General features: G+C 34.8%; 3 protein-coding genes across 3 annotated transcripts; 1 reads left to right on the top strand and 2 right to left on the bottom strand.

Moving 5' to 3' along the window:
* Positions 1-950: 950 nt before the first annotated feature.
* LOC141830288 (uncharacterized) lies at positions 951-1,810 on the bottom strand. The gene is made up of 2 exons (XM_074717743.1): positions 1,470-1,810; positions 951-1,392 (listed from the first exon to the last, which is right to left on the bottom strand). Exons 1-2 carry the CDS (start codon positions 1,808-1,810, stop codon positions 978-980), a joined length of 756 nt encoding a protein of 251 aa, XP_074573844.1. The 3' UTR covers positions 951-977.
* Positions 1,811-11,435: 9,625 nt separating this feature from the next.
* LOC141830439 (putative WRKY transcription factor 64) lies at positions 11,436-12,638 on the top strand. Its single transcript, XM_074717874.1, has 3 exons — positions 11,436-11,578; positions 11,708-11,815; positions 12,078-12,638. Exons 1-3 carry the CDS (start codon positions 11,538-11,540, stop codon positions 12,574-12,576), a joined length of 648 nt encoding a protein of 215 aa, XP_074573975.1. The 5' UTR covers positions 11,436-11,537; the 3' UTR covers positions 12,577-12,638.
* A 107-nt stretch (positions 12,639-12,745) lies between these two features.
* Positions 12,746-20,609, bottom strand: LOC141830438 (protein DWD HYPERSENSITIVE TO UV-B 1-like). The gene is given in 10 exon segments (XM_074717873.1): positions 12,746-13,164; positions 13,253-13,312; positions 13,406-13,462; positions 14,654-14,848; positions 14,921-15,367; positions 15,520-16,227; positions 16,229-16,892; positions 17,634-17,887; positions 19,359-19,425; positions 20,474-20,609. Coding segments are annotated over 10 exon segments (2,523 nt in total). The 5' UTR covers positions 20,506-20,609; the 3' UTR covers positions 12,746-13,125.
* Between the last annotated feature and the right edge of the window lie 413 nt (positions 20,610-21,022).

Below are 21,022 nucleotides of genomic sequence, written 5' to 3'. Positions count from 1 at the left end.
TTTCGAAGCCTTATAGTGCTTGGGCTTCGGATTTCAAAGTCATAAGGTGCTCGAGAAGTAGACCTAGGCTTGAGAAATTAGCTTGAAGTCGAATGACTCACCATATAATAATCTGAAATCGGAAAATTGCAGTTGACGAAATTAGCTTGAAGTCTTCTGCAATGGCTACGTCGTCACCATATGCTCATGATCTTTTTTGCATAGGAAAAGGAGTGAAGCTTTGGAAGAATGACCGGAGCAATAATTAACAATAGTTAATAATGAAGAGTATAAATGGAGCATTACCGTGAGAGGAGATCGAGGTCCTTGCGAAATGGAAAAGTAATAAGGAATGACAATTGTTGCAATAGGAGAATCTAAGTATCATAAATAACATCGTTATACAAAAAAACTACAAAAGAACTAAAAATTAGAAGACAGATCTGTATGCTCACTCTCATATAATCATCTCTTCCATTCTATTATTTTCTGCTTTCAACTTCTCACTTAAGCATTAGAGGGATCTTATTGGGATAAGAATCACCCCCTCTAACTACGTGTTTACCTTGGACAGAAAAATCCTCTACGAACAATACTCGGCCAACGAAATCGGCTACATTATGATAATTAAGAAGAAAGCATCTTCAGCAATATCATATGATGTGACGTATTTTTGTCACATCACTATCCATTAATTGTATGAATAAAATGGTGTGTATTGAATCAACAAAATATTATTTCAGCTTAAATTTTCAATGTTTTGGTATAAATCATTTTGTTTATACTTTTTTGTGTACTTTTATTAAGCTCTTTAAATGAGTTGTGCAATTCTATTCTTCTATTAATTAAGAACAAAAGAAAATATTTTCTTTCCTTTCTTATCTTTGACACTCATGTGTATTTCCTCAATTATTTCACTAGGATCCAACATTGTGACTTAAGAGTTATTTTAACAATTAATTATTCTCCTTATTCATCTAGAGGTTGCTGACATGTCTCTATCCAGGACAATATATATCGTCATTATCAAAATGGAGGGCGATCGATTCAGAAAATGAGTCAAAGATTGTGGGATCTCCAAGCTCGAGCATGGCCAACGACGAAGCCTGTAGGCTTTCACACCTTTGACCTCCATTAATGGCGTTCTCACAGACAGAACTCTCCATTTCACCGAAGGGGATCAGGCATGGCTCGTTTTCAGGTTCACTTTTGGCTTGGAAATTAAAGGCCTGTCTAGCAGAGCTCAGGTAGTTCTTCTCCTGCACCACCTCATTAGTCGTCGTCCCTGAAGTGGAATAATTGCAAGTGTGTTCTCCCTCATTAACCACAAGAAATAGAGATGCGTCCTGCTGTTGCACCTGCTTCTTTGCTTGGCACCCCCGATCCAAACTGTAGGTGCATCTGTAGTAGTTCCTGCAGTATAATCAAACATATATGCATGAGAAATTAAATTCAGAAAAGGGAATTAATTAGATAGATCGTAAGACGACTTTTTGAAGACGGATCCTTTGATTGACTTCTCGCCGTATTTTCTCCATCGATGGGCGTCGTAATAAGGTGCGTTCGTGACTTCTGTTCTTAGATATCTAGGCTGTCGATCAGTTGCGTAGCGGACGCCTCGCTTGCTCATCGTGCTCCCTTGATCAGGCTTCAACTTGGAGAGGGTAGATTTGCAGTTTTCCATCACCTCTTCCGAAAGAATCCTCACTGATCCCTTCAACCAGTCGCTGTAGTCGCCCATCTCGACGTACGACTGGAGCTTCCTCGTGAGAGTAGCCGCGTGCTCAACCTCGCGGATCACGGAGCTCATGATCAGAGCAGTGTTCTCCATGAGATAGATGGCTTTGGCCCTCACACCAGTCTCTCAGATTTTATAGATGCAGAGCTGCATCTGGAAGGGCTAGGGCTAGGGCTCCTGTTTAATTTCACTAAATTAAACAAAACATGTATTATTGTCAACTTCAGTGTTTGATTGTTTATAAATATAAATATTAATACGCGTGAATCATGATGGTGTTTAGGTAGTGTATATGCAAAATGCCTGAGAAGTATATATATAATTCTGTAAAAATATTAAGATCGATATATATATATTTAACAAGAATACTGTTTTTTTTGTGACCTAGCGGTCACTTCAAATGCATGCCTTTCAAGATCTTATATCACCTCCCTTTCCCCTATATAATTATTTAACAAAAAACCTCTCTTTAATTTGACTTGGGGTTCCTATGATCGTACTAATCTAACATTGGATGATACAAATCTAGTATTAAATGTTCTGATTAGAAATTAATGGGCACCATGTAACATACAATAGTATCGTACTTGTGTACAATTCACATATAAAAAATGCATCCTATTTTGAAGTAATTAACAATATAGTGTTTAAAGTTTATTAAACGTATAAAAAATGAATGAGAAAGCTCAAATTTTATTATTCAAGTGCTAGAATACTTGAATAATAAATATTTAAGATCTAGTCCTAACGCTTTACTACTATTAAAATTTTTCCTTCTGGGATATATTTTTGAGGTTCAGAAATTTCTTATAACCTATATATATATTTTTTTCAACAAATACAAGCAATACAAAAATCTAAAGAAAAATTAAAATGCAATATAAGTTACAATGTATACAATGATCTTTGTTTTGCTTTAAATAGTTTTGCAATTACCTCCTAAAGATTTGGGATGTAACAACACTTTTCTTTCAAAAACCTCAAGATCCAACCCCTTCAATTTTTCTCGAAATCCTCTTTTATAAAAAGTTATTGTCGGATTGATTTTCATCAATTAATCGACTATCTTCTCTCATCAATCAAGTGATCCACTATAGATTCAAATGTTACTCTAACTTACCAGCTCAACAACTTCAACCAACTCAGTTTAACCATCATCAGTCAATTATTATTGTTCATCAGTCGATTGATGCTCAAACAGTTAAATGTTGCAACTGACACAGAAATCTTTTATTCGTTGTTATATTATCATTAGTCAACTAATCAAACTCATTAATCAACTAATGAGCAATCAGTCGAGTCCTTAATTGAGTTTTAAATTTTTAATTTGCTCAAATAGTAACATCAGTCGAGTTGTTCAATCAATTTCTTAACTTTCTATTTGCTACATTAATATCAATAGTCAATTGATCAAACTTATCAATTAACTGTGTTATAGCATTGTTATTATTCACAATGTAGTATAATTATTGTTCACAATTATTGTAGCATAGTTACTATTCATAGTAGATTGATTCATTGTTCACCATGTTGAAAACCCCCTTAAATTCTAATTTCAAGATTTAGGGTCTATCAGTTGACCGATATACCCTAGCTATCAATCAACTGATACACCTGTTTCAGTCTTATTAAAGTTGAATTCTCATCTTGCCTAGTATCCTATTGACCTCAACTTATCAAAAAAATTTTTGCTCAACATTCGATCAACCTTGATCTGTCAGGACTTTCCATTGTCTAATATCTAGTCAATCTTGACCTATCAAGACTTTCCGTTATCTAACATCCAATCAAGTTTTAACTATCCGAACTTTTTGTTGTTTAACATCTGATCAACCTTAATAAGATTTTTCTTTATCTTCAAGTGTTCGATCAACCTTAAGTCGCTCGCACTTCACACCTTTCACCACCCTTTATTCCGACGGAGATTTTTATTTCGTCGCTATTTTAGTGACGGAAAGATTTAATTCCGTCGCTTATATAAAATATAACGATGGAATTAAACTTCCGTCGATAATTCCATCGCTAATATAGATTATTCTTGTAGTGATCGATTGATCGGGCAAAGATAATCAATAATTAATATATATATTGATAATCAATTTAAAATCATATCAAATTGACCACTTGAGTCTCCACGCTACTAAAAGACATTACTGGTACAATAATGCTCCCAAATGATCAATAAATTACTAGCTAGTCAATATACAGTAGGTGCAAAGACAGAAGACGATCCATCGAGATGCCTATAAAGTCAACAATTTACAAGTCACGGCAACAAACCGTTGCTTCATCGAAGCAGAACTGGAATCAAGATATATATAAAAATTAAGGAGTGAATTTAGTCTTCTTTGTTTTTTATTAACGTATATAATTAATAAAAATACAAGATAATACATGTGCATGTGCATGCCAGTCATTCTGATCTGTTTGAATAATATATATCTGTACACAAGCGTCAGTGGGACATAATGGAGATTATATTACGAGTTCGCCTGTACGTAAACGTCAAAAGTCTTATCACCGAACGTGAAACATCTTCCGCAATTAATGAGAAGGCAGATGTAGTTGGAAGTTGGATTCTGATTGCTACTGTTCGTACGTCATGATCTTGTCGTCACTAGTTTTAATGCTACTTGCATCACCTTTGCGTTCGTCATCTCATCTTTAAAGAGAATTCGTTTATTGGAATTGTAAAAGAATACAATCTCCTCTCCCCTTGATTATCAAAAGAATATCTTCTCTTATCGCTTAATTTATATTTTATTTTTTAAAATTATCTTTATTTTTTTTACTCTATTGTAACCGCAATGAGATCTAAACTATTAAATAATTATAATCTAATAACTACTACCTAATTATAGTAGTTATGATTTTATACCTATTATAATTGTCTAGTTATAGCAATTATAGAATCATAACTTTTACAACATAATATTAATAGATATTGATCAGAAATAAAATATCAATTATAATTTATAACTACTAAAGTTGATTAATGATAATAATGTTAACCAATGTTAACTTGAGATAATATTTAGATTAGCTTGTTAGCACACAACACAATCTTTAACTTGAACCCTTTGCTATGATAAAAAATACAAGTTCGATTATCTAGTATGTTTCTGCACTAACAAAGTATCCAATCAACGTTAATCTACTTGACATCTAACTAATGTATTGATCAAACATCAAAATTCAAATTCGAATCAATTCAACTTGGTCAAATTGGTCAACTTTAACTTGAGGTCAAATGCACCAACAATTATGATATATAGTTATCTAATTGCTATATCATAGTGTTATTATTAATATTGATAAGAATTGAAATGTTAATTGGTATAATATAATATTGATCTAAAATATCCATATTGTAATAGTTATGCACTGTAACGGTTAAAATATTATAATTGAAATATCAATATTATAGCAGTTATGAAATTATAATTGTTATAATTATATAGTTGCTATAATATCATAAAAATAAAAATAATTTTGAAAAGTAAAATGTATAATAATATGATGAGATATTTTTTTCATAATAAATGAAAGAGGATGTTTTTTTTTCTACTCCAATGAAATGAAAAGGGATTTTTGTGATTTGTGCCCAATAACAAGGGGCAAATTAAATGATATACTTGATCACAATCTCATTCTAGTAACTCAGTGACTTGTTTGGTGAAATGTAATTAATACTGCAATTCATGTGAGTAAAATTTAATAGTGCTAAGAATTTTCCAACACTCTAATAAATCGACTCCCTTGGATAGATAAGATAATATTTAATTAAAAGGGATCGGAAGTAGTAGTGTTTGAGCTCTATACTTGCCGACTTCTTTTCATATTAAATTAGCCATTAGCCATTGTATTGGTTCTGCTCACTCTCTCTTTCGCATGTGCCTAAGAAATGTTGTTATTTTTTTATGATACATATTAAACAAATAATTAAGGACTTCATTCAATGCTGGTGGCTGTAATTAATTATAAACCATAGATTTAAAATATTTAGTGGATCATTAATAATCATGTACATTAATACATGATAGATGGTCCTGCAAAAAGTACAGAGACCACATGTTGCAAGATTTAATAATGGTCACTGCCACTTAATTGATAATTGTGCAACCTAAAAAAATTCAAGATAATTAAATTAAGGGGAAGGTGTGATAGTATAATTAGGATTAATTAATCTCAGTACCAATGAATAAATTCCCATTCAACTCCATCTATGATTAATTATAATATAATTTTATGTCTGCTTAAAATTTTGCAAACAATAATTAAGATCTTCTAAAATAATGTTTTATGCACAAGGTATGCATTTTAATGGAAGATATGAAGGCTCATGCATGTTGAGATTCAAGAAATTATTAAGATTGGTGCGAGTTAGAGGGGGTGAATAGCTTCGATTGCGTTTAGTTAATTGTGCAACGAAAACTTGAATAAATTGATAACACAACACAAACAAGATTGATTTTACTTGGTTCATTGCCTCCCAAGGTGACTACATCCAAGGCGTAATCCTAACAACTATCCAATTATCCTTCTCTTTCTCAAATACCTTCTGGAGATGAAAAAGTGTCTTACAAATATGTGGTTACACACAACATAAGTAAGTACAAAAGATAAAAATAAATACAATGAAAGTAAATTACTTTACATAAATCAACATTTCCTTATTGCTTGAAATTTACCTTTTGTTGATCTGAAATACACCAACATTTTGCTTCAAAACCTCCAAGAATCGATGTCAAAAATCTCCTCAAAAGCCTTCTTTTATAACTTTTAGATCAAGGTTGATTTTCGTCAATTAGTTGACTAATCTTACATATCGGTCTATTGATCCACTATAAATTCGAACGTTTTTATGACCTATCAGCTTAACGGCTCCATCAATCTTATTGTCAATCTACTATACTCAATATCAATCGACTATTGCCTATTCAGTTAAATCTCACAGACGAATCAATGTATTTTTATTCGGTTCCTTATCGACATTAGTCTATTGATATCCATCAACAATTGACTGATGTCATTAGTTGAATCGATCAGTCAAATCAATATGTTTCTATTTGGTTCCTAATCGACATCAATCGATTGATATTCATCATCAATCGACTAATGTCATCAATAGAATCGATTTACCTTGTTTCGCAATCGACATCAGTCGAAGATATCCAATATCAGTCATGATTGATACTCAAATTTTGTAAATCCTAACCTAGAATAGAATCCATCCTTCTATTTTTAGAGAATCAGTCGATTGATACACCTGTATCAGTTGATTGTTTCCCTATTTTCAGTCATCCTAAAGATAAAAGCTCATCTTACCTAGTATCCAATTAACCTCAATCTACTAAGACTTCCTTCACTCAACATCTAGTCACCCTTGACCTGTCGAGACTTTTCGTTATTCAACATCCGATCAACATTGACCTATCAAGATTTCTCCATTGCCTAGTATCCAGTTAACCTCGATCTACTAGAAGTTTTCGTTGCTCAACATTCGATCAATCTTAACTTATCGAAACTTCATCATTGCTTAGTATTCGATTGACCTTGACCTCCCAGGACTTTTCGTTACCCAATGTCAAGTCAATCTTGACTTGTCAAGACGTCATCATTGTCTAACATTTGGTCACCCTTGACCAACTAGGATTTCATTCATATGTCAAGTTCCAATCCTTCATGATCCATCTGGAGTTCACTTTTCGTGTCAACTTTTTATTGGACTTCTGATCATCAAGTATTCGGTCAATCGTGACCTACTTGGATTTTTCGTCTCATGTCAACTCCCTATTGGACTTTCGATCACCAATGTCGGATCAATAATGACCCACATGAACTTTTCATATCTACTCAAGTATCCAGTCAATTTTAACCTACTTGACATCTCGTTCAACCAACTAACATATTAATCAAACATCGAAACTCTAACTTGAGTCAACTTAAGCTTGGTCAACCTGGTCAACATTGACTAGGGGTCGATTGCACTACCAATCTCTCCTTTTTTGATGTTTGACAATATGTTTAAGTTAGACTAACTCATTTACCCACCAACATACTTCTTATGCCAGTAAAGGTTTCCTAACTTAAACCCTTCATTCCCATCTTTGGCACACATTAAAAACACATCCTCTCAAAATTCATTCTCTTCTATTTCAAACTTTGAATCATTACAACGAAGTTTTTCTACCTTTCATTGTCTTCAATGCTTAACCTTGAGCATACATCCATTATCCTTCTTGAATTCATTCATTCTCCCTTTTCATGTCGAAGTCATGCCTTCAAGAAGGACCTCCCCATTAGGGCATGCTCCAACTTCAATCATTGCACGAATAATAATTTGAAGTTCCTAAACCTTTGAAAATTCTAAAATTTAAGTTATGAGATTATAGTTTCAACTTTAAATCTAAACCTCCCCTCTATTCCATTTCTTCTTTTATTAACTTCCCTTTCTCATTTTCATCAAAAAAAAATCACCTTTGAATGCTTAACGAAGCATATCAGAGGGATAGTTAAGATTGTTGGTACAGTGGAAGTTTTTCGTGGATCGCTAGATGGGAGGAGTGAATATTAACCTGCAAGTAAAAGTGACCTCTTTCTCTTGCTAATATTTCAGCAAGGATGCATTAATGAAAATGTAAATATAACATAAAAAACTATGAGGTACGCATAATATACTTGGTTAATTACAACCCTCGGGTTGTTAGTCCAAGACTATGAAAGCTTCAATCAAAATCTCTTCGTCGGAATTGATCCAAAGGTGGAGAAAGCTCGTACAACATTTGAGTTTAGATTTTAAATGAACTGAATAAAATAGATAATTCGAGTATGTTTTTTCTACATCAAATTTCAGTCTATTTATAGCCTTCACCTCAGTATGACCGTTGTACTGACATGACACTTTTGGACGCCTGGAAGCCTTTCAGGTGCCTGAATTTGTTGATCCCAATCCGATCTGTTAACGGTCCGCTAATGGGTCTAGATGACTCCTCGCGATTCGAGCGCCTAGAACCTCTTCGGGTGCCTGGACTCCGGAGACGTGGACTCCATCCTCATCCACTTTGGCAATGGCTCGCACTGACGTGGATTAGGTATCCGAGCACCTAGACTCTGGGGCGCTCAGATTGGATCCGAGCGCTTGGAATGCCGGGGCGCTTGGATTAGATCGGAGCACCTGGAATGGTCAACTTTGTGTTGACTATTTTCCTCCTCCGTTCTCCATTCTGCCTTGGTCTCCTTGTGTAGTTTTTCTCCTAGGTTCTCGTCCCTCGAATGCACCGAGCCCTTCTGGTTCGTTCCCATGTGTCCTTCTCGTTCTGCCGGAGTACTCGTCCTCGGCTCCTCATACCAGAATGCACTAAGCCTATCGGCTCCTTTTCCGTGCCATCCTTCTCACTTGCTTGCATCTTCTGCCAAAGTTCTCCATCTAGATATTACGTGTGATCTCCTAAGTCTCTGCACACTTAGACACACGTGTCAAATACCACAAAATCTAATTTTAGACTTATTTGATCACTTATCAAAATTTCATTGTGGTACTAACAATCTGTCCTTTTTTATGTTGGTTAAACTAAATTTTAAAATTAGAAAAAAAATAACAATCTTTTCCTTTTTTGATGTTGGTGAAACTAAATTTTAAAATTAGAAAAAATAATAAACATAATAAAAATATGAACAAACATAATTTAATACCTATAACAAACATGAGTACACTATAACAAGTACTATAATTGAATACCTAGTATCTATGCCTAATTCAATTTTCTTAAATACCTACTCCCCTGCATATTAATACAAAGAAACCCTATATATATTCATAATTTTGATCATTTTGCAATAGTCTCAATGTAGTAGATTATGTCGCTGGAAGTGACAATATTTGTATAGCTCTGTACGTAATTTTCTCAAAGTTTTTTTAATTCATGTATTTAATTTTTACAATCTTATAAAAGTTTTTCTTTTATCGATCGATCATTAAAATAAATTCTTATAAATTCTTGATCAGATATTTATAAGAATACTTAATTTATTATTTATAAGTGTCATGATACGACACAGTATGGCATATCATGTGATGACAGAAGAAACTACAAAAGTAATATAAAATAGAGATAAAGAGTACTTTCTCATGGGTCAACGCGTGTGAAGTGCTAAAACTTTGACCATTGATTTTAGATTTACTTTCAATTATAGAGCCCAAAACATGCATGAAGAATATACAATCATGTGGGTGGGGATCGATCGATCGATGGCCTATGCATCTTTTAATTCGATTCCATGGTCAAACATGAAATTGATTCCAATTCCATAAACACGCGGTGGGTTGACTGGTCAATGAGTCACGAGGATCTAAGGAGATGCATGTTTCCAACATTTTCGGACGCCGGGAAACTTCCAACATCCATGATTCTTCCTTCTTTTTTTTTTTTTGTTGTTATTAGATATTCTGTAATTGTTATGTTAGGACAACTAACTATAGCCTGGTACATGAATCTTCCCACGTTGAGTCTATTAATTTATGCAACTTTATCTTGTCTTATAAGAAGTTGTTTATGTGATCCAAACTCGTAATCAAAAGGTCCCACGATAATAACAATAATTTTATCATTGTATAAAGGCTTCCCTTCACCTAACACGCTTGCATAATATCTAAAACTTTTTTTTTTGTGTAAAAAAAATGCACTTTTCTCAAGTGAGATATCCAAAATCCCCCTTCTTCTAAACCCCTCTCTTGAACCATTTTCATTGAATCCTATATGTTGCTCGATCCAAAGGGTCGATCTGACCATGCAAGAAAACAAAAGCATACTAAATTGATTGTTGGCCAAAACCTTGGTAAGCAAGCTCTTTTTTTACCATCAAGCTGACTTGATGGAATGATGGGGGAAAAGAAACTTAGATTTAACGATGTCACATTTGGCAAAACTCGATGTCAATGGACGAGTGAAGGGAGAACATTGAAGGAGCTACTATTCGACAAAGAAGATGAGGGATGCTGATATTGCCCGAACAAGAGAGGAAAGGTCCAATTGTCGTTGTTGTAGCAAAACATAGAGCAATCATGACACGATTATTAGACCACCAAACAACAAAGGGTAGGCAATGGACTAGTATAGCAATGGTGCCATCAAATTGCACACAAACAATCGACGCAAGCTAGGAGAAAGATGGTGACTACAAAATGGACAGCAAAAGAGAAGATGGCATATGACATTCACACGAGAGGGAAAGACATAAGAGGAGTCCGAGTCAAGAGAGAAGAGCCTAGTGAACACAAAGGAGAGTTTTAAAGATAACCTTCTTAAACCCCCAAGCAACTAAACTAGACAAATTGGTTCAATTTTCAATCCACCGAGTCAACCGAATGAGTCTCAATTTGAGCTCAAAGCACACCCAATTCACATTCTTTTTTATCAATTTGGCTAACTCCAAATTTAAATAGAGATCTCAATACTTAAATCAATCACTACAACTAGTAAATCAAAAACAAATATACATAATATTAGACCTTTTTCTTAAAAAATTCAGATTATATGAGCCTTTGTCTTTATTCAAATTAATATAATATTTATTAGTTGCAGGGTTTTCCCACACATGCAATTAATTGTCCTTCCCGGCAACTTCCCAATTTCATTACTCAACTACATCCCTCTTCAATATATAATCAGCGATCGATCAAGGGGCAAGCCAAGAACAAATTAAGAGTATAGCCGAAGCTAGCATTTGAAGAAAAAAGGATAACCACTTTCAGTCACTTGAGATCTTCTCATCCCTGCGCCAGTTCTTAATTAAGAGATTCTCCAGCAACTCCAGCAGAATGAACATCGCCTTCATCAGCCAAAAAGATGAACAAAAAAGGTATTTTTTGCATATATGCCACTGATTTTTCTGCATAAATTAGTTCATAATTATCAATCAAGACATAGAAATAAGTATTGCCCTTTCTCCTCGACAAGAATTCAGCATATCTCATCATCTTCTTTACAGAAATATTGGCAGCCAGACGAACAAAAACATTACGACTGCACCATACTACGATGGTTATCTGTGGAGAAAATACGGGGAGAAGAAGATCAGAGGCAACGCATTCCCAAGGTTTGGATCTTGAATTGATTCAGATGATCAGAAACTTTGCAGAGTCAAATGGCATCATCCATCTTCTCCATTAACTAAAGAAACATTTTAAATTCTTTTGATAATTAATTAGTTTTGCATCATGATCTGGTGAAGGCAGGCTGGCATTCACCCTTCAGAAAAAACTTCTGCATCTTATATGTTATATTAATGAACTATATATATATATATATAATTAAATCTCATGCTCGTAGTAAAGTTATTTGTTTGTTTTTGATAACAGGAGCTACTACAGGTGCACCTACAGATCGGACAAAGGCTGCGGAGCTACAAAACAAGTACAACAACAATGTTGGAGTGACCCACCCTTGTTCTTGGTCACTCGAAAAGGAGAGCATACATGCAACACAGCAGCACCTGCAACTCCAGGCCATGGATTCATGGTCCAGTCCACCTCTGGTAATCTCCTTCCAGCCTTGTCCATGGCTGATCACTGTGGAGACTGCACATTCCATCCAGCATTCAGCTATTCTTCTTCTCACAACAGTGTTGTGGAGTCTCATCCAACAAATCAGTTCTTCTATGAGGATCACAGTGTGCTGGACAACTCTGCGTTGGGCACTCCTGACACGTACACAGCTTCCATGGCCAGTGACTCAAATTTCAGCGACGACTCCTTCCATGAAACCTTGTGTTCCTACTCCCAAACGTTCAGTATCAGCGATGTGAAGCTGGAGGAGTACTTCGACTTTGATGCGTTTTGTGAATTTGTTCTTTGGTAGAACTGAATGGTATACTGAGGGTTTATGTAATACATATGCAAGGATCCGAACTCCGAAGTATGTTAATGTATTTTAGTTGAGAAGATAAATTCAAAGGGAAAAAGAATTTCTTCTCAGAATCAATCAATCAATATATATAGAAAAGACTTGTGACAATGACATCAAGTAATTTAATTTAAAACCAAAATACATTAACTCACGACTAGAGAAAAATTCTAACATTGTCCACTTAAACAACATATATATATATATATACAAGCTATACAAACAATATTCAAGACAACATATCGTCACAAATACATTGCTTACTAATTATAAATAGATGTGTCAATTGATTAGGATGCATTCAAGACACATTCAAGCAACAGCTGCTATCCATGCAATCATTGGGCATCGAATAAGGCTTCGAAATAAAGGGCTGGATTCTGGTTTCTGCCACTACTGTTTTTACAATCACTTTCGTTTTGCTTGACAAATCTAACTTCTTGAAGCAAGGAAGCTCACATCAACTAAGTAGTCGAACCCAATTCCAGACAAAGCAATTGAACTTTAAACGGATGTGCTTTCTTCAGATTGCAACAGGTTTACCTACAAAAGAAAGGTACGGTTGTCGGTATTAGATAGAGCATCTCCATGAGGACAGCTTAAGTGAAAACTATAGGTAAAGTAACAGTACCTTTATAATCTCAGATTTCGAAGGACGCCAATATGCAGCTAAGATACTCATGTGGAAGTCCTGCATTAAATAGGAAGATGATGAATCATAATTTATAGACCATATACCAACTTAAAACTGAGATGAAATTTTATGTGAAGCCTAAGTTCTCACCCTAAATGGATCACCCCTCAAAGACTGAACGTACATTGAATTTCTTGAACCACGGCCCTGAAAAAGGCAAGCAGATACAATTGGACAGCAAGCACAAATGAACATAAGCAGTATCGTAGGACAGCAATTTTAAAATCCTAAGCTTTCCAGCATGTCGTAACCGCTATGTGATGCACAATTAAACAGAAGCTACTGCATCAAATTTTATTCAAGACAAGCCATGCCCTCCTTTCTAAGGTTGGATCAAAATTACTTGAGAGGCACTTTAAGGATTGGTGAAAAAAACAGGTAAAGGTATATGAGATTGCAGGTGAGATCAAACCAAGTTGGAAATGGCTAGCATCGACGAGAAGATGTGCTCTTTATCTGGCATGGAAATGCCTAACATTTTGAGAGATTAGATTTACTGAGTTTTTAATTCAAATTGTCACACTGTATAAGTGCAGTTTGCCTTTAATATAGGGTAGGCCACTCGGCTTTCCCTTTCACTCAAGAAAAAAAAAGGATCTACAGTTGAGATCAAATGGATATTAAGTGACAAAACGTTTTCACATTTTCTATACAAAGATGAGCAACTTGTAATCTAGTTTAATGCCTTTCTAAAAACTTTGATCAAAAAGTATCAGACCATCTAATTGAGATTCTTCTGATGTATTATGTTATTACAGTGCTCAAACAGAAGCTAAGCGAGAGGGTTCATTTACAACTCCATTTTCCTTAGTGGATTCCACACTCCAGTTTTTCTCCTCCTCTCTAAAATGTCCCAATGCCAGTGTTAGCAGTGTGTCATTGAATTCTATAGCAAGTGAAAACTCAGAAAGCAAGAGGGTTGAAGTAATTTTTGCATAATGGATTCCATGCTCCAGATTTGTTCCCTATCTAAAAGTTTTGTGCCAATAGCAATATATCATGGAACTTTATAGTAAGAGGAAAGCAGAAAGACCAAGTTCTTAAGTTTAAGATATCATCCAGGATGGTCAAATGAGCTAAGAACTTCGTTGATATATATAACAGAGTAAATACAACATAACAATGGCAATATCTTGAGTCATCAAAATCTAACCATAAATTTGTTTTGATGTTTTGAGACATAAATTTCTTACCAAAACATAACATATGTAAGAACTAGATCCAGCGGTAATAGATAATAATTGAAAGTCCAGACATGAATCTTAAAAGAAAAACATATTTTTTGTAATTTTTTAGAAAAAACATAATTAGCTAGAAACATGAAATGTCGCAAAACACCTCAAGATAAACATCCCGCAGCCTCCTTCCAGTTCGAGCACAGCATATTCGCACTACATGTTCTTCGCAACTTCCTGAGATGATGTAATCTCGCCCATTTATATAGTAAGATCGAGTGTAATTTTGTGAGTTTCCAGTAAAAGGAATGTCAAATGAAGTATGGAGTCTTCCGTCAACAGCCAGTAATTGCCTAACCTGGAATTTTTTAAAGATGCCATAAATATATGGTCGCAAGCATAATATAACTAAATCTGTGGTGGATTTTACCTCATTGTCCACAGCAGATGTGAGTAAATAATAATCATCGGGAGAAAAGCACAGCATCACATTTCCTCTAGAGCTAGATGCTGTATAACAAGGCTGTGAAGTGCCTAGCCTTAAGTCCCACATTTTAATCTCTTTATCAAAGGATGCAGTAGCAAATAAGCTTGGTGAATGATGAGCAAATTTGACCACATTAATATGTTCCTTATGAAGGTCTTTAAATATTTGCAGACGTCTTCCGCTGCCCAAATCATAGAGAGCTACATGGTTCGAGTATCCACTTGCAAGAAAGTAGTCGTCAGTTGAATTTATGTGGACTGATGTTAACTGTTGAAATTCATGAAACGTATGTACAGAAGCATTCTGACTGTGATATTGATCAGTAACCTTTGATGCCATTTTACAAACATCATTTAATTGCAAGGAACCATTATCTGAGCCAGCAAGAATCTGGTGATAATAGCATTAAGTCAAAAAGAGGATTTGTCAATGTTATGGACAACTTAGAAGCAAGCACATACTATTAGGCAAAGAAGTAAAGGTAGAAACTCATTGCATGTAAAGAATTTAAGAGGAAGAATTTCTCCACTGATAATGCTTACCATGGTTGGATGCTTCTTAAGCCAGCACAGAGCTAAAATACTATTTAGTGTTCCGACTGATGGGAGATAACCAACAAGTTTTTCACTTTCATGATTGATAACAATAAGCTCCCCATCTAATGTTCCAAAGGCCATAAGCCTTGGGTCTGTAGGATGATATTCAAATTGTCTTGGACGAAAACTCTTTGATTCTTCATTTGGACCACTAGAAATCCTGGAAATTGAATGTAAAGTTTGTGTAGATGAGCCTGCTTTAGCAGCAGAAAGTGACCTGAGAAAGGAGTGATTGCTTTCTCCGCAAAATGGCTGCTTGACCTTTGAAAATGTATGAGAGAAAATAGCTCTGTTGGCCTCACGCCTCTGTAGAATACTGACAATGCTATCTTTTCTCTGTCTGTTATAAGGTGCACATTCAAAATATCTCTTAAAAATTATTTTAGCTTGATCTCTCTCCACAAATCCAATAGGTATATTATCTAAGACTTTTAAATGTGGCAATGACGTGACAATATATTCTCTGTAGTGTCTCTCAAAACAAATTGGTGAAGGATGCGAGGAAATATGATTTTCCAGTGAGCTCCCTGTAGTTTTCCCAAAATTCACACTATCAGTCACTTCACTCATGGAGGAATCATTCTTATAACAAGTTTCTCCACGGGTTGCATAGCCAGTAAAAGAGTTACTATTATCCAATCTTCTACCTAACATGCATTGTATCCACTAAAAATGGGACAGTACTTGATACCGAAGAATGTGTAGAAGATGGTGCAGAATGTTTAGATGGGCTAAGTACAGAGTCTGGATTGTTTTGCCTACAGAACTCAGTAAAGGTATCAGAAAATTCTGGATCACTTTCATCTGATAATTCCTCAGTAGTTCTTTCAAGTAATTCATTACTTGATAACAAGCAATTCTTAGAAAAAACGCTGTTGAGAGCATTATCTACAGATTGTACAATAGTCTGTTTTAAATTGTTTTCCATACTAATACATTGTGCTCCAAAGTAGGAAGATGTTTGCTGCTTATCAGAGTGCTTATTATCATTTACCATTCCAAATACACCGCCAAAAGTCGGGCATGGTCCAGTATCATAACAGCATGAACAATTCTGGAAGCGGAGTTCTGACAAGGAATGAAGTTTTGACAGTGCAGAAGTAGTCACCCAAAGGTTGGCAACTCTTGTTTCACACATTGATAGCCTCATTAGCTTTGGCATACAACTAAAACAGTTGATATGGAAGCTGGTCAAATGAACACTGGAATCTAAATTAAGTGTTTGCAACTCCATGAACTTCCCTGTCATGTTGAGCTTCCTAATAGGTGAGAACCGAAGGTTCAAAATCTGGCATGCCATACCTCTTTGGCAAATATCGCTAGCAACACCAAAAAAAAATATCATATGTGATTAATAACAATTAATGTTTCAATTAGCATGAACTAAGTTGAAGAAATACCATCAAGCAACACTCATTGTTACATAACACTAGCTAATCGCTCTTATGCAATTTAAACATGTTTACTAAGTCACTAAATTACTGCCATTCATCCCTTCGCAATAGACAACTTGTCACATAATGTTCAATTTGATATTTAATCTGCAATGTTTGTCGCCCTTGAGTTTTAATATTATCAAAAGTACTTTAGCAATAGTCAATATGTCTTTCAAGTGTGTGACAAATATAATTCAACACAAACCAACTGTTGACTCTGAGACCTCATGCATTTGGTGGAACCAAATCCACAGAGGATGTTGAATGAGTACCATTTCAAGCAATTGATAGTAGTATTTCACTATAACATGTTAGAATGAGAAGACAAACATGATACTTATGGGAAAATAACAAATACAAAGAAAAAGAAATACAAACTTCAGGAACAGCCTCATATCAACATCGCATTATGAAGAATCAACATGAAACATAAATTGATGCTTATTCAAATCGTGTAATGTTGTTGCAGAGGGTGACAGTGGTTACAATTACTAATGATACTTAAAGTTCAACTGATCAGAATTTCAATAGAAGGGGTAAATGACTCCAACATATTTTATTGTTATTTTAAAATCTTAGGACATGTAATACCAAAAAGATTGTATAAAATTCAATGCAACATACCGGAGAACATCTTTCCATGATGAAGAATTGATGAGATCAACGATTCGAAGCTTTTGGTTGACAGCCTGGAATAAAAGTAGAAGATTTTCCCCATCCAATGAAGCATTAGATGATTTTTGTCTTATATTAACCACATCAATGTCAGATAAACTTCCTGATAATGTATCTATAAGTGGGGGAATATCCAGAGATGCCAAGTGGTCGATACCGATTTCCAAAATGCATTTACCAAAGCGTGCTTTTTTGTATTTTGCCTGAGAGTAAAGTAACAAAAATTCAGCCAAACCTTTAATGAAACCTAAGGGAAAATAGACATTATCAGACAAGTGCCATAATATTAGAAAAATGTGGACTGTCAGATAAACCAGGTTTGGACTTAATCATAATCAATCATAGTCACACAAGAAAATGGTCATGAGCTTGTGAACGATAGCATGAGTCTTTTACTATCTAATTTTCAAAATCAGAAAGGGTATCATTTTGATGCATACTTGTTGTACTGAACGCCACATAAAGTTCATTTGAGTAGTAAGAACAAGATTGATATCCCTGCATCTACTCACTCAAAGGAAGTCCACAGTGAGATTACAAGAATTAAGTTAAACAGATGAAGTATTATGTCTAAAACCCATGAAAACAAGTAAAATTTATAAATGAGACCAAAGAGAGACCCTTAATCAATATAAGATGGAACTTGGAATACACAAGTGTAAGTGCTGAAAGCCCAAAAGAGAACATTACAACATCTGAGCACATTGATATTTCTTTAGTCAGGATATGAATAACCATTTCACTACTTCAAAACAGTACAAACATATGAGTTCACCTAGATATTTAAAATGGAAAACTTTCTTTGCTCTCAAGGTTCACATATGTTCACATTTGAACCAGTCCCTAGAGTTTTCCTCTTTCAGATAATCGATGGGAACAATTGGCATTGACACATCCGTGTCATACCCAACAAAATGACTTGTAGAACAAAGTATAGTAGTAGAATTAGAATTTGTTCCATTAAGTTCTTTTTCCAGATTTTCTTGCCCTTCTCCAAGGGAAATGAGCCATATTTTAACAGTCTCAGCTAGATGTGTTCATAATCTAAATTTCAATAATAATTCATTATGAGAATATATGCTCAGGACAAAAATAACGTGTCCAAGTAGTAAGTAATATTTATCGAGTAACATTCTTTTCAACTAGTGTGCACTGTCAGGCTTGGCAACATCGCTGAACCAAACCCGACCAGTGTACTATCAGTACAAAGTTAATGCAGGATTGTGCAGACAATCACTCATTTACATGGACTTGTGAGTAAGAAACGATTAGTATTGAAAATTTTCAATGGCAAATAGCAGGTAATCTGTCATATATGCCATAGCACAGTGGGAATTTCAGCTTCATAACTCCTCATGGCATATGCATAACCTGTGTCCAGCACATCTGTTAATCGTTTTAAGCTTTTAGCTAAGTTTTCTTTCTCTTGAAATCAAATGACAAAAATAACTGTCTGTATTAATCTATTGGCACCAAATAATGACAAAAGTTCAGAAAAAAAAAAAATACAATACCTTCCAATTTATACATAACTATTCCACTGAACAAATGTAAATGCTATTATCAGGTATAGGACAGAAATGTGTCAATTGTGATTATTATGACCAGTGATTTTTTAAAAGCATTTCACCAAATGATGCAAAGAAAATATGTCCACTTTCACAAAGAAAATACCTCTAATAAACTCAACACCATCGAAGAATTTGGTATAACCTTCTGGTTCTGGCACGCATTAAGATACCTTAACAGGAAAACAATCAAATCCAAAATCAATCACATAATTCATAAATAGATCCAGAAGTAAATGTTGTACACATCTTCAACTAATACAAAAAGTGCAAACTAATTGTAAATGAAACTAATTGTTCACTGAAATGCACAAATAAGAACATGGGGATATTCACATCTTGCATTGGTAGATTCCTATAGAAAAAAATACCTACATAATATATATAATGCAAGAGATCATCATAATTAGATTAGTGCATAAACACTTTTAAAGGTGCTAAGAAAGAGAATAACTCAATGTTCAATGCAAGACACACATACTTGTGGATGGACAACAGTTTTCAGATAAGATCAATAGGCTGAAAGGAAGTGGGAAATTTGGAATATCAGTGCATCAAAACCTAAAGTATATGTACCTCTGCGGTATATTTTATTCGGTTATTACAAACTTAAACTTGTGCATGTATCCAACCGAATTGGATAACGCAATATGAACTTCTGACAGGTGCACAAACAGTAGCAACTGTACTACCAAACAGCATATTGACACGCAATTGCAAGGGATAATCACATACGTGTAGTAGGACGCAAAAGAAGGAATTTCAAAAATAATAACTTCCAAGCAACACAGGAAAGTAATTGTTCTAACTGGAGAATGCTTAGGTATTAAACGTATTCCAGACGGTCTTCCTTCCATCCAGCATCGTAAAAAAAAAAAAAAAAAGCTATTAGGGTGAATGTAGACCCATCAAAATGCTTCATTTGGAAATAAAGACCACGAATTTCAAAGAATCAGTAAAACCATCAGACCAAAAAGAGAGAGACAGAGAGAGAGAGAGAGTTTCAAAATCATTATTCCACCAAAATCGGAATTCAAAGAGAAATTTGCATCTTTGTACTTGCCTATTAGCCATAATAAAATTGCCGACAAATGGAAGACCTAGATAAAGAAGGACTTAAGGACCAAACAAGTTCATTTTTCGTTGTAGCATCCACATCGATCGAGCAAGACTGGTGCGGTGATTAGAGAATTAAGAAATGAAAGAGAAAAGAGAGAGAACCTTGCTTCGAGCTGAGAAAGTGGAGAGGCCATGGCGATCCCTTATCTCTTCTGTTTCTTGCTTGAGAAGGTTTTGAGAGATTGGGAACGGAATAATTGAAGGGGAGATGGAAAGGATAAGAAGAAGATCAACATCAGCTACCATCAAAGCCCGCAGATATCTTCAGCACTCCACATGCTTTTGTCGTGCCGACGCCTCCGTTGACTCAACAGTACGCGCTCAAACAGATATTTTCTCCGATAAAGCAACAGTACGCGCTCAAGCAGATATTTTCTCCGATAAAGCCGCGATTTTCCTTTTCCAGCGATATTTAATCTGATTAATTATTCCAATATTAATCGTCGACGTTTGTACGGATTTTGGACTTTTGTGTCCTAGATATTATTAGAGAGCTGCTTTTTCCACCTCTCACATCGCACCCCTCTCTCACTTCCTCTCTCTCTCCATCCTAATAACATTTCTATCCTCTTCTTTTTATTTATTTATTTTTTATTTTTTTAAATTTTTATTTAGTTTTATTTTTTAATTAATTTTATTTAAAAATAGCTC

Source organism: Curcuma longa, chromosome 6 (genome assembly GCF_044706935.1).
Source record: "Curcuma longa cultivar G26 ecotype Majalengka, Jawa Barat chromosome 6, ITB_CL_G26_1.1, whole genome shotgun sequence".
Taxonomy (NCBI): Eukaryota; Viridiplantae; Streptophyta; class Magnoliopsida; order Zingiberales; family Zingiberaceae; genus Curcuma; species Curcuma longa.
This window is presented reverse-complemented; position numbering and strand designations above follow the sequence as displayed.